The sequence below is a fragment of the Phyllostomus discolor genome, chromosome 14 (assembly GCF_004126475.2).
Source record: "Phyllostomus discolor isolate MPI-MPIP mPhyDis1 chromosome 14, mPhyDis1.pri.v3, whole genome shotgun sequence".
Taxonomy (NCBI): domain Eukaryota; kingdom Metazoa; phylum Chordata; class Mammalia; order Chiroptera; family Phyllostomidae; genus Phyllostomus; species Phyllostomus discolor.
This window is the reverse complement of record NC_040916.2, coordinates 14,047,803-14,062,597: the sequence shown is the minus strand read 5'-3', so window position 1 is coordinate 14,062,597 and position 14,795 is coordinate 14,047,803. Positions and strand designations below refer to the sequence as shown.

The following is a 14,795-nucleotide window of genomic DNA, read 5'->3' as shown; positions in this document are numbered from 1 at the left end:
CACACTCTTTTACATTTTAAAATCTTGTTCCGGAAAAATCACTTTAAAAAATATTATACTGAGTAGCCAGGTTGGCCTATGAAAGAGTTTGCCTTCCTTTCGGGTGAAATAGAGTTGTCAGCGCCTGTTCTCTCCGACGCAGTGGCTCCGCTCATCGGAATCAGCCCTGCGGCGGCCAGTGTCATCGAAGGGCAGCAGCTCACCTTGCCTTGTGCTCTGCTGGCTGGAAACCCCATTCCAGAGCGCCGGTGGGTGAAGAATTCAGCCATGGTAAGAATGCTTTAAATTCATGCATTCACATCCCTAGTTTTCTTGAGTAAGAGGCAGTGTATTCCAACCATTGAAATTTCAATTTGATAAATATGCAAAGGTATATTTCATAAATGCCTCCCAAACTTTCCTTCATTATTAATATGTTTATGCAGTTCATATTGCTTTGGAACTAATAAGCCAGAGAAATAGTTAATAGTGTAATTTTCATAATTTTGCGTTAAATGTAATGTAATAATAAATGCTTTTTCAGAATATGTAAAACCTGAAACAAGTATGAAGTTATTTTCATAGCATTTAAATATTTTTATATACTTCTTTGCAAGCCATAATGACATGTTAATATTCTCATAAATATTCTTCCATTTTATATATTGATCATCATTAACTTCAAACATGTCTTTTATTGTGAACTCTTTTAAAATGTGGATCTATTTTGTATCAGTGTCTAATTTTACTTGTGAAAGGATGTGACTTTCCCAGTTCTGTGGAATTTTTCTATAAACATGCTATTTATGGCAATAAAATTTCACCTGGTTCACAGCATCTTTCTCTTCCATTTTCCAGAGCAGTTAGGCTTACTCTCATCTCGAAGTACCAATAAGAAGTGAATTGAGCCCATGGACTAAGTTGTGAAATGGTTAATATTTGCATACAAACCTGAGAAAAATTAGTATACCTCAATGGATACTAAATGCCCTTATAACATAGGATGATACTTTTTGAGCAATAAGATCTCCTGTGATGGAACAAAATGTGTAAATGCTACAGAGTCAGAGTGGACCATTCTGGCAACAGAAAACATTGCCAGCCTTCCGTGTCTCTCTTCCCCTTCCATCCGTTGTCCTCTGATACTTACATCTCTCACTGAAAGGCTGGCTGTGGAGAGTAAGTCACCTTCTGTCAGCTTGAATACGTGCCTGCTTGCCCAAATAAAAACATCAAATGGTATGCGAGTGATCAGAAGGATTTCTTGGAGGAGAACAAATTAATCTGAGAGTAAAAATTATTGGTGAAACTTGGGTCCTGAGTGATAACCGAAATGACTGAAATGTCAAACGAGTGGTATCTCTGTTTCTTTCCTTTTTCCAGTGCGTGCCTAACTCTGACCCATGTTAGTTGGTATCATTTTTGGTGGTACATCAGGATGACGTACCACTGACCGCTGCCCTTAGTAACATTTCCTGCTCAGTATTTTTCACTTAAGGATGTTAAAATATCTTGTTACTTCATCAGACATTTAATCACCTAGTTGAAAAAAAAGCAGATTCGGTTTTGGCTTAGCCTGCATTGCCTTTTTAATTAAAATAGCTTTTTTTTCCTCTTTAAGTTGGTCCAGAATCCTTACATCACGGTGCGCAGTGATGGGAGTCTCCATATTGAAAGAGCTCGCCTCCAGGATGGAGGTGAATACACTTGCGTGGCCAGTAACGTTGCTGGGAGCATGAACAAAACCACCACTGTGGATGTGCATGGTAAGGCACACCCCTGCTGTCATCCTTTCCAAACCATGTTCAAAGCTGGCTTTGTGGCTTTAAACCAAAGAATTCTGGTCCTCTGGTTAGGAGAAGTGGCTATCTTTCCTAATTGTTATTCTTAACAAAAAGCTTCATTGCTTGAACAATATTTACACTGTTCAGGCTGTTTCCAGATTTTCCTATTCTATGTACACAAAAAGACATTCCTGGGAGTTGCCTCGCTGAGTCCGGCCAAGGGCTTTTGTGAGTGGTTTCTTAATTGATAAAAGTGAACTCAGTTCTCAAAGAGTTCTGGTTAAAAATACATTTTAATTTCAGGCAAGCTGATTTTATTATACGATCCAAATGGCCTTTTCTTTTTGGATTGTGCAACAAGCATGTCCTTACTAATGACCCCTTTGTGTGTTAGTTAGAAACTGTTCTAAAGGTCACCTCATTGTTTGTGGTCCAGACCATCTTTGTGTGTGATAAGTAACTTAACAGTCACAAAGAAGAAAATCCAGGAGCTATCTCTTTCCATTCGTGACTAACAGTTACCAGCATTTTATGTCTCAACAAATAAATGACAGCTTCATCGTTCAAGAAATTGTCACAACTTTTTTTGTATATTCCCTTTAAGGACTTTGCGACATTGAATTTTTTGTAAGTGTGGAATTACACCATAGTTCTGGTACAGAGATGAAAGCACAGAACATTTATTTTTAGTAGTTAATTCAGTCCTTTATTTTTTAGTTCATGAATTGGAGAATCCTGTAATTTCCAAATTTTGCTTGGTCTATTGAAATTTTCAGTAGATGCAGACCATCTCCTTTTAAAATGATCATCTTTTTAAAAAAATAATTTATTTCCTTGCATTTGACATTCAGTATTATATTAATTTCAGGTGTATAGCATAGTGGTTAAGACATTCATAGACCATCAGTTTTTAAAAAACATCTGCTTCTCTTTGTAAATAGCCTCTTTCACCTGTCTCAGTCTTATATCAGTTTTCACCAATGTCATATGAGATATCCTTGAAGAAATATTATTTTTGAAGAAGTACTAATGTCACACTAAGTAAGTTATAGTCTAAATGAACATATATAAATGCAAATTAAAATGACAAACCATTTACTTATCATGTCTATTTACAAAGATGGACAATCTGGAGAGAAACAGCTCTTCCATACTCAAATGACATCAGATTTGAAAACTGCTGCCTCAATGTGCCACTTCCCTTTACGGCTGTCAAACTGAATGAGCACTTTAACGATGTGACTTATTCCATGTCGCTGCAAAATGACAGCGTAGTTGGAGGTTGACTGATCCATGATGATTCTGGACGTTGGACTCCTTGCTTTAGAGAATAGCCTGATATTTTTGTGTAGGGCTGGGGAGGTGCTGCCAGTTCTTTAGGAATAAATTACCCGAAGACGAAAGCCAGCCTAAGGAAAACAGGAGTGCGGAGCAAAGCTAATGTAAGCCTCCCGGGGAAGCTTGTGCGCTGAGGTCTCTGGTGTCTCTGGTTCTGATAAACTTCTGCTCCAGGGCAGCTGTGATTGTTCTAGAGAAATCTGCCTTAAAGGCAAGAGGCACAGTGAGTACTTAAGTTCTAGTCTCACCTTAACAATGGAAGGAAAGCCAGTGCCTGGTATTATTGGGCTTTTACTGTGTGCCTGGCACCGTGTTGGGAACCTTCATGTACCGGAGCTTCTTTAATCAAACTCATTGCTTTGAGAATATTAAGTATTGCTAATTTTTATGTGCAAGTTGATTATGACTAATTGAGGTATGTAATTATGGAATTAGAAACATTCTCTCTTTTCCTTTTGCTTCTACTGATATAATGTTAATCCTTCAGTTGTTTTCTACAGTCAAAAGATACGTTGTTCTTATTAGTGAAAAATAGTGACTTGCAAACCTTTATTTTAGCCTTTAAAATGTAAACTCCTAAGGACCTTCAAGTTGTACTGTTGAATTCTTTTTAAGAAAAAGAAATCCTTTTCTTATAGGCCAAATTTAGTAGCTCACTAAGTGATCCTTGTGTATAGACATTTAATTTGTAGGGGTCAAACAGCCCCCTTCTCTGGAGGTGGGCTTATGTCAGCTCACTGCAGCTTCATGGGTAATGGCCAAGGCTTAAAGATAGGGGTTCATCGAATAATTCTTGCGGTGTCATTTTACCTGGAGTTTCCATGGAAACACTGGTTTTCTTCATTCCTCTCATATTTTTGTTAGAAGAGTCAACTTACTACACATAATTTATTACTCGATTTTAAATTTGTATTAAACTCTTCAGATCATAACCGTCGTATTTGCTTTGTTTATGACATTCCCTGACAAGTTACCCTGCACTTCTATCAGAAAATGCCGAGCCTTCACTAGTTTTTACAGATATTCAGCGTATCCTAGAAGGGCTCAACTCCAAAGATGCAGGACCGAATGGAAGGGCGGGCGCTCGGATTCTGAACGCTGCTTCCTGTTTCAGTTCTGCCGACCATTCAGCACGGGCAGCAGATCCTCAGTACCATCGAAGGCGTCCCAGTAACGCTACCCTGCAAAGCGAGTGGAATTCCCAAACCATCTATCACCTGGTCCAAGGTAAGCGGCCCACCGAGTGCCGAGTGTTAATGTTATGTGTGCTGATGTTATTTAAATGGCAGCCATACATGGACCTTGTGACTGTACCATAAAACCTTATGAAAAAGGAACCCCCGTGCAGCCCTACCTCTTGGAAAGGACATTAAAGTGTCCTTCGTGCGGTCACCTACCTGATGCTTGGATAGTGTTAACAACACAACAGGGACCACTAATAAAGCACGTTCTGTGTGTCCTGAAACTTCCTAAGTACCTTGGATGGGGTAGCAGGTCTTTTTTACCCCTCCCCACATCCCCAAGGGCCTGCTGTTTCCAGCGCACTTCTGTGGACAGCGCCGTGCACTCTGCTAGGGTCGCACCTCATGCAGGTGCCTCCCTCATGTTTGGACTCAGAGCTTTGTCCAAAGCCTCGAAGGCCACTTGGCCTGCTAACAGGTGTCCAAGAAGTGCAGGGGGACTCACTCGTGTCTGGGAAAGGTGTTACATAAAACCTCACTGCTCACTCTTCAGAAGAGTCCCTCCGAGGTGTATCCGCACGGTTTCTCAGAGGGTCCCCAGCACATCGAAGCTCATGGGCCCAGCCACAGAGGAAAGCAGAGCAGTGAAACCCTTGATTATCTTTCCTTCCCTCTGTGCCTCACTCACTCCCCCACCCCCTCAGGCCTCTTAGACTTTGTCCCCGACTGTGCTCTTCGGGAAGCCACACTGAGACACATACACGACCCTGTCGATTCCCCCTTTATATCCCTGTCGTGAAGTTGTACGGCTTTTATTTGTGTTCTTGCAGTGAGGAAAAACCCCTTTCCTGGGAAAGTCCTTTCCATCTTTGAACAAGCACAAAGATGGCATATCTTCTGTAAATCAGTTTAAGCCTGCAGATACAAAGTAATATAAACGATGGCATAATAATGAGTGTGGCATTTGTATAATTACTGCCACAACCAAAGTATTTTGTCGTGCCATCTAATGTTATACATCTAACAAAAGCTCAAATATGGAAAAGTTGGTGTTGACCTCAGGAAAAACAAATGAAAAAACTTGACATTTCTGTCTCTGGACATAAACGTACAACAATGAAGCTGATCCTGAGACAGCACAGAGTTTGGTGCAGTAGGAGTTTGGAGCCTTTTAGGAAAATACGAATATGAAATCTTTGCAGGCCAGCCCTGTGATGTGATCAGGCCCAGAGGTTCAGCAGAGGTTTGGGCTGCAGAGGCTGACTGCCAGGGTTCGAGAGCCAGCTCTACCACCGCTGACCGACTCTGTGACCTCCACACTGCCCCCTAGTGTTCTTTCATCTGCAATATGGGGGCTGTGATAGCTCCTCCTCTTAAGATTGTCATGAGTGTTGAAATGGGAAGGGTTTACAAGAACAAGTATAAAGGACACATGGACAAAAACTGGGGGTGGGGAATCGGAGGGCAGTGGGGAGGGCTGGGGGGTGGGCTGAGATGGGAGTAAAAGACAGAAAACTGTACTTGAACAACAGTTAAAATAAAAAAATTGTTAATTTATGAGACATGCTCAAAACGGTGCCTGGCTTAATATCAGCACTGTCCCCTTCATGACTGTTATTGGCATTGTCCCTCCATCTTTCAGTAGCTCCGGAGTGAAATGTAGCTTCGTGCAGAGTTTAGCATGAAGAACTATGACCCTTGCTTTATTCATTTAATCTTTCTCACCGATAACTTTCTTCACATCAGCATGTTTTTTGTCGTCTCATAATTTCCCCTTGGAGATTTTTTTCTTCCTCTTCCAGACAGTAAGTCACTCTTTATCATTAAGAAAAAACAACAACAAAAGAAAAAACTTTGCTCTTGACCGTGTTTTGCAGAAAGGCGAGCTGATTCCCACCAGCAGTGCTAAGTTTTCCGCAGGGGCTGATGGGAGTCTGTACGTGGTGTCCCCCGGGGGTGAGGAGAGTGGCGAGTACGTCTGCACCGCCACCAACGCCGCCGGCTACGCCAAAAGGAAGGTGCAGCTGACTGTCTATGGTGAGGGCTCTCGGGGGGGGGGGGGGGGGGGGGGGGGCGTTTTTTCCCCACTGCCTTGCCTCTGGGCCAAGACTCACAGTCCTCTCCCAGAAAATGTTACCAAGGCTATCCGCCTAAAGTGAACTGCTGTCCCCGGTTTGTATTTTTCCCTGCAAGCCAACATCTCCTCTATTTAGCTTCGGATTTGCAGGGAGAATCATTGTGTGTAGAGCCCTTGGAGAAAATGTTATGGTTTTGTCCCGAGGAGCATGCCCCTTGCACCCAACTCTTTGGAAAAACCCCAGTTTGTTAAACTCCCGGTGAAGCCGAACCTCAGCTGTGACTTGGTGAGCGCCCTGCCTTCGAGGGCTCCTTTTACGGTGGGCAGACCCCAAGAGGGCATTTCAGCCGACCTCTTGACCTCTTCATGGTGCGATCCAGTTAGAGCCAGAAAGGGAAACTTGCTAGGCATTTTCCTTTCAGCTCTGACGATCAGTGTCTGCATGGGAAGTTTTAGATATGCCCCAAATCTTGGAATAAACACCTTTTTTTTTGGTAAATCATTTAAGAATATTTGTAATCCACATTTTCTTGTAAGTTAAATGTTTTTGATATACTAGGTCCCTTCCAAAACATGTGTTTATTTCAGTAAGGCCCAGAGTGTTTGGAGATCAACGAGGACTGTCGCAGGATAAGCCTGTGGAGATTTCTGTCCTTGCTGGGGAAGAGGTGACCCTTCCATGCGAAGTGAAGAGCTCACCCCCACCCATAATCACCTGGGCCAAAGAGCACCAGCTCATCTCGCCGTTCTCTCCAAGGTAGGACACCACGGATGAGTGTAACCCACGGAAACATCACCTCTCAGGACAGAGGGCTAGATATATTCACGTTGTCAAAAGTTTCAAAAAAAAAAAAACCCTTACATTTAAGGTGATTCACATGTGCAGTTGAGTCTATAGAAAATGTCTATGCCCTCTAAATCATTATGTGGTATCAGAAATGCTAATACCCAGCTTTGGCATAATTTTCCACAGGTGCTTCTTACAAGGTGGTGATTAAAATGAAGCACGTTTGTACAGAGATTCATGTTAGCACAAAGTGTGTATTACACATAGAATTCCATTAATCCCACAGGAGAATAAAACACAATAGATACTCTGATGTCTAGGATTTGACTTTTCGTTATATGGTTTTGTAAAAATCTTGTTGATTAAGCCCTTGTTCATATAAAGACCCACGGAGACAATATGGTTGATAAGCTGAGTGACATGCAAATCAGGTTGCCAGAGCCTTTAAGAGCACAAGCTTTGCCCCGGCCTGGTGGCTCAGTCGGTTGGAGAGTCAATCCGTACACCAAACGGTTGCGGGTTTGGTTCCTGGTCAAGGCACATACCTAGGCTGCGGGTTCGTTCCCCTGTTGGGAAATGTAGGATAGGAAACTGATTGGTGTTTCTCTCTCACATGGATGTTTCTCTCTCTCTCTCTCCCTTCCTGTTTCTCTAAAAGCAATAACCATACCCTCAGGCGAGGATTTAAAAAAAAAAAGCACAAACTTAGTTGCCATGAAGGTATGGCTTTATTTATTTATTAATTTTTTTCAGATATTTTTACTTATGTTTTTAAAATTGATTTTTATTGTATTTCCCCATTACCATTTATCCCCCTTATATTCCCTTCCCTCCCTCAGTCACTACACTGTTGTCCATGCCCATGAGTCCTTTTTCCTTTTTGCTCCATCCCTCCACCTCCTAACCTGGAGAAAGACAAATACCATATGATTTCACTCATATGTGGAATCTAATGAACAAACTGAACTAACAAGCAAAACGAGCAGATTCATAGATGGAGAGCAGGCTGACAGCTATGGGGGTCAGGATAGGCGTGACTGGAAGCCTACCTCTGCCATTAAAGCTTGCCTGCTACTGTTGGTAGGGTTTCCAACGGACTTCTCTTCCCCTCAGATTTCTTGTTTATGAAATGGGAATAATGCTTACCTAAAGGATTATGTAAGATAATATATAGTATACAACTTTTGTCTCTAGTTCTCAAAAAATAATAGCAATTACTATTTAGCTCAATATCATGCCAAAAGTTACTAGTGGAATAAGAATTATAGTCTCCAGCTATTGCCTGTTAGACTTGTCGATGCATATTTATGAGGCTATAAATTCACACCACTATAGTTGACCTACCACTGTTCACCAAAAAAATAAACAAGAACTACTTTACATAATTTTACCATGTCTTTGGAAAAATATTTGCTTCGAATATTTTTGAATAAAAGAAATACCATATTATATAGATAAAGCTGAAGTTTGTTTTCCTCCCCAGTCTCTTTTCTCTCTTCCTCAGGTAAACACCGCCACAAACTTGATATGCATGCTATACATCCACAGTATAGAAAGTACAGAGTGTTGTTTTCTGTGTTTTAAATTTTGTTTTCAATTTGCAATTGTAACATATATTGTTATTCTGCCTGCTTTATTAGTTCAACATTACCCACTTTAATATATATAGATTTAGTTTATTTTAAGTATCATGTACATTTTCTACATTTTATATATACGTTTCCTTATTTATGGACATTCATGTTCTCATTTGTCCTCCCTCCCTCCCTCCCTTCCTTCCTTCCTTCCTTCCTTCCTTCCTTCTGGTTTTACAAACAAGACCTTTCAGTGAATATCTTCTGTATACACATGCATGAGTTTCCTTATAACAAGAACTACAATTTCTGGTAGAAGGAATTCCTGTTTTCAGTTTTGTAGACATTTCTGAATTACTTTCCAATGGAGCCATACTGGTTAGCTCTTCCACCAATAGGACCTATGTGTACTTGTTTCTGCATTATAATCAATGCATGAGGTTGGCTGACAAACATTTTTGCTGGTCAGATGGGTGTCTTGCAACTGTCTTAGTTTTCATATACTGACTTCCAGTGAGCCCGGAATGCTCTTCCTTCGTTTGTTGGCCATTTGTGTTAACTGAGAATTGCTTCTTTAAACATGCTGCACAGTTTTCCGTTGACTTGTCTTTTCCTTCTTAAACATGGAAATTTGGTCTTTGTTCTTAATAGCATTCCTTTGTGCGTTGCCTCTGTTGCAATTATCTTCTCTCTGTCCACCATGAGGCTTTCTGTTTGTTTATGTATGGTGACTGGCTATACAAAGTTTAAAAGTTTTAATGGAGCTCAGTGTATTAATCTATTGTTTTTAAGATTGGTACTTTACAAAGAAGATCACAAACATGGCCTCTAATGTTTTATTCCAATATTTTAAGGGTTGTTTTTCACATTTTGGACTTTGATTCATACGGCTTTTTATGTTGTATATTGTATTAGGTAGTTTTCTTCTATTAGGTAGCTCTAATTTTATTTATGTATTTTCCCATATGGAAAGTCAGTTACCCAACACAATTTTTGAATAGCCAAAACTTTTCTTGCTTTCTGTGATATCACCTCTGATATGGCATATTACTTGTTGAGTTCTCACATATGCTTAATTCTTTTGCGAGGGACTCTGTCTTTTACTCTTTATCCATTTGTCTGTCTCTGGACCAATAGCACACTTTGTTTGTCTAAGATTTATATGAAATTTTAATATTAAGTATGTCTATTTGCCTCCTTCTCCCCATAAAGGCATTGTAATACAATGAATGTAATAATATTTTTATATGTAGGTCTGGTTCACCCAACTACATTATTCTTCTATAGAAAGAATATATTCAACATATATTTAAGAATTATACATATAGTTTCTTTTGCCTTTATTTTAACACAACTAAATCTTTAAATGAAATTTTGTAGAAAAGACCATAAAGTATTCCAAATATGAGGTCCGTCCAGAAAAAGTGCAGCCATTGTTAATATAACGAAAATGGTTTGCGTGACATTGATGTAACCTGGCAGCCAAGGAGAGTGGACTGGAATGCCCATGTGTAAAAAGTGTTGACCTCACTGTACCAGTCAGTGGGGATGGTAGACACCACTCAGTGAGCATGTGTGCTGTGTGCCTGTCGCATTCAAAATGACTGTGCTAGGAGAGCAATGAGTCTGCACCAAATTTTGCATTAAGCTTGAACATTCCTCCACGGAAACTATGCAGATGACTCAGAAGGTCGCAGCTATGCGCAACTGGTGATTGGTAGCTTCATCACAACAATGCACCCACTCATGCATCACATTTCTTGCAGAGGATTTTGGCAAAACATCAAATCACCCAGGTGACTCAGCCCCCCTACAGCCCAGATTGGGTGCCCTGACACTTGTGGCTTTTCCCAAACTAAAATCACCTTTGAAAGAGACGAGATTTCAGACCACCAATGAGATTCAGGAAAATACAACGGGGCAGCTGATAGCTACTAGGAGAACTGTGTGAGGTCCAAGGTGCCTACTTTGAAGGGGACTGAGGCGTCATTGTCTTATGCACAATGTTTTTTGTATCTCGAATCTTCTTCAGTAAATGTCTCTATTTTTTATATTACATGGCTGGATACTTTCTGAATGGACTTTGTATATTAAATTGCCGAAAATATACATTTGCTTTTTAAAGCTACAACTTAATAAACCAGAAAGATGTACAGTTTTTTTGATCATTTCAAACTATTAAGTTGGATTCAAAGGACAGGGAAAACTGATTTTGTATTTGCAAGAACATCATCTGGAATATGCAAAATAATTATGAAATTAAGCCAACTTAAAGGTGTATAAAAGACATTTGTGGTGGGGAAACAGTTTCAAAAACTCCTTGCAGAGTAGTAATTCCCAAACACATAGGCGATATCTAAAGTCTCATGTTCTACAGTCTACTCTGTGGTTTCTTCCTTCCAGACACACCTTCCTCCCTTCTGGTTCAATGAAGATCACAGAGGCCCGCGTCTCAGATAGTGGGATGTACCTCTGTGTCGCCACAAACATTGCTGGGAACGTGACTCAGTCTGTTAAATTAAGTGTTCACGGTGAGTTTTGAAATGAAGACATAGATATCTGTGTCCTGGCCACTGAGAGATCCATATCCCGGTTTCTTTGATAATTAACCTTCAAATTATGTATAATGTAATTAGAGAAAATTTTCTGAAAGTTGAGATGTGATTTTCTTTCATTTACCCTGAAAAGTTTATCCACCCCTTGTAAGCAACACCCCCCTTATCCCGCAAGTGGACAGTATTAGTTTGGGACTTGATTTTACTAGTCGTTCCCAGTGACTTATGACTCTTGTTGATATACAGGGAGAAAAATTTGTTTAGACTGGTGGCTTTTTGTAGGAGCAAATGCAAATTTTCAAGGAAGAATTTAATAGTATTTAAAAGGTCATTTTCACTATTCAAAGAGCTCAGCATCTGAAAATATTCTGCTTTGCAGGATTTTTTAACTACTTTGAAACTCCCTAGTTGGTCTGCTTTAGTCCCTCAATTTATCATTGTCTGTCCAATTAGCCATTCAGCCAACACATACTGAGTGAGCACGTCGTCCAAGTCAGAGAGTTTTGACCTAATTTCACCCTCAGATTAATCACTACTATAGCGTTCTGTTGATTGTGGGATTGGAGATTTAATGGAATTTTTTCATTTACTGGTCCTGAGACACTAAGTGCACTGCCTAACTCTTCTTATCTTTAGTTTTGTCTTTCATAAAATAATGGCAATAATACTATCAAACCTACAAGGTTAGTCACAACCTATAGGAAGCATTGCTTAAATATTCAGTTTAAAAATAAGGACAGACAAACTGGGCTTTTTAGGGGTGTAAGATATATAAATTCTAATTATATCCTTCAGAGTCATTGGATTCTCTAGCACATACTGCATGTAAGCGGAACCCAATAATATATGCCAGTGTTTTTATAAATTATCTCATTTAAATTGAGGGGATTTTCTCACTCTCATTCTAAAGGGAGGTAGGTAAAGAAAAATAGCAAAGATTTGATCTTGATTTACTTCTCTGAAATTTGCAGAGGCTTTTATGAAAAGCCTTTCTTCCTGTCTGGCTAAAGCTTCCACAAAAAGAACAAAAACTAAACGTGCATGGGGAGAAATGCTTTTTGTTTTAGTCTCTTACGGAAATTATCTGGATTGCCTTTTAAGAGGGTCTTAAAGTTATTTAGAAATTACAGGAAATCTAACATTTTGAAATGCTTGCTCATCCTCCAGTTTAGCATGAGGAGTTTCATGTTCATATGCCCCACAGTCCTTTCAGTGTACTGGTGTTGAAGAGGTTATTTCACCTGGTTTATCAATCAACCGGCCTTAGGAAGTTGACTAGCCCTAGATCACCAAATCAGTGAGTGGCCTGAGCCTGGGTTCAAATCCTGAGATTGTTCCACTTTGTCACGTGGCCTCTTGGTAAGGAGCTCTCATTTGAAGTGAGAAAAGGTAGGACACATCTAAAAGTTGGATTATTAATACTCCATTGTTGCTTCCAGTTTCTCCAAAGATACAGCGTGGCCCTAAGCTCATGAAAGTCCAAGCTGGTCAAAGAGTGGACCTCCCATGCAGTGCTCAAGGGACGCCCCTTCCCGTGATCACCTGGTTTAAAGGTGGGAGCGCCGTGCTGGTTGACGGAGTGCAGCACGTTAGCCATCCTGGTGGGACGTTAAGCATCAACCAGGCCATGCTCTCAGATGCCGGCGTGTACACATGCGTTGCTGCTAACATCGCAGGCAATGATGAAACGGAGATAACACTTCACGTCCAAGGTGATTCGGGGCATAGGAAGATATATATATGGGGAGGGTGAGAGGAAACCCCTGGAATCTATATGAAATACATCACTTGGATAGTCTTGCATCATGACTCTTCGGTTAACTTTGAAAGGAGAACCCCTCCAGAAAGACATGAAACCGTACTATTATTAAACCTACATCCTTTTTTGTATGTTTGCCTTTGAAAATGAAGTTGCTGTGGATGATGCAGGTGATGGAATCAGTCCTGGATCACTGCCCCACCCACTGTCGTGGGAGAAACTGTGGGCAGAGGGGTGTTGGAATAGGATTTTGCCTCATAGTGGCAGGGTGCACTCCCTATCAATCCCTATAGAGTCTAGTTCCATGGTTCCCTGTAATGATGTTGGCCTCGTTTAGAGGATTTCAAGACCAGTGATTATTCCTTGAAGCCACAAATATTTATCAAGCTCCTACCAGGTGTCTGTCATGTTTTAGGCAGTGAGGAGAAAGTAGTTACAAATCAAAGCACCTGCTTTTATGAGCTGTTCTACTGTGTGAAGGCAGAGAGCAAGCAAACAAATACACAGATTGTGGGAAGTGCCGGGTGGATAATTAATATACGTTGGTACTCCCGGCAGTTGGTACTTTACACAGGATTGTCAGGTAGGACTCCTGTGAGGAGGTGATAATATTTAGGGTGAGATGTTGTTGACTGTGAGGAAATAGCCATGCAGAAGTCAGGGGGAAGATCACTCCAGGTCAGAGAGAAGGCCAGTACAAAGGCAAGAAGGAAAGATAAGTAGGCGTCATACTTAGCATGGTACTTGCTACTTTGTCCCCGGCACATCACAATTCTTTTTGAATAGGCGACTAGGATGTGGGCGGAGAGCTTCTTCGGTTCATTCATCCACTTGGTACAGTTAGAGGGCTTATGTGTATGGTTTAATGGGAGAGATAGACATTACTAAATAACCTCATAATCACAAACTGGTTAGTGCCATCATGAAATGGTCAAAATATTTATATGAGTTGTTCACAGAAAGCTAAGTCAAAGAATCTGTGCCTAGGGTAGAGACGTGCCAGTTGAGATTCGAAGAATGGGTGGAAGTGTGTTAGGTGACAAGCAAGGATGTGGTGGGATGGGGTGGGGAGAACCTTCCAGAAGAAGACATAGACTGTGAAAGGAGGGAATGTGATATTTTGGATCCACTGGGGGCAATAAATAACCCAATCAGTACAAGCCAGATGGCTGCACTCCAGACTGAATGCTGCTGTGTCATCAAGCTGGACACGTACTCAGGGGCCAGGCTACCCAAGAGCTAGGAACCCAGAACAGGGTGTTCAGACTCTAAGTGCAATGAAAAGACTTAGAGGCCTTTTACTGGGGATGGGGAGGTGGTGTGTCAGATTTAGATTTTAAAAGATCGCTCTTTGTGGGGAGAGGAAACATCTGGAGACTTGAAGTAGCTCAGGCACAAGATGATGGTAGTCGGACTGGGGGGAAGAATGGAATGGACTAAAACAAGTTCAAGCAAGAAATCATGTATATGGGGAGGAAAGGGTGTGGAGCGACATTCACTCCAGAAATGAATGGAGAGGGAGGCTGTTCGGGGACTGCGGATGCACTGGGGGAGCGCTGAGAACAGAACAGGTGTGACAGCCTGTCCTCCACACATAACGAATAAAAGTAGTTGCTGTGACCAGGTGAGTAAGCCACACTATTGGACTTCCGGCTTAGAGAGGATATTCCAAGGGCTCTGTGGAACATGAATCCAAATGGATACATGTTGGAGGAAAGGACTCCAATGAGAAGCCTATTGAAATAGTTCTTTCTTTTAATT

The 14,795-nt window shown here is 40.9% G+C and overlaps 1 protein-coding gene across 6 annotated transcripts in view; it reads left to right on the top strand.

The window, feature by feature from the left end:
* Positions 1–14,795, top strand: part of HMCN1 (hemicentin 1) — a 397,788-nt gene that overhangs the window by 213,369 nt on the left and 169,624 nt on the right. For all 6 annotated transcript variants that reach the window (XM_036015314.1, XM_028530624.2, XM_036015317.1 and 3 more), the window contains 7 exons: positions 143–270; positions 1,601–1,745; positions 4,216–4,328; positions 6,160–6,319; positions 6,948–7,116; positions 11,124–11,251; positions 12,715–12,987. In XM_036015314.1, coding sequence (XP_035871207.1) covers positions 143–270; positions 1,601–1,745; positions 4,216–4,328; positions 6,160–6,319; positions 6,948–7,116; positions 11,124–11,251; positions 12,715–12,987 — 1,116 coding nt within the window. The remainder of the gene's footprint in view (positions 1–142; positions 271–1,600; positions 1,746–4,215; positions 4,329–6,159; positions 6,320–6,947; positions 7,117–11,123; positions 11,252–12,714; positions 12,988–14,795) is intronic.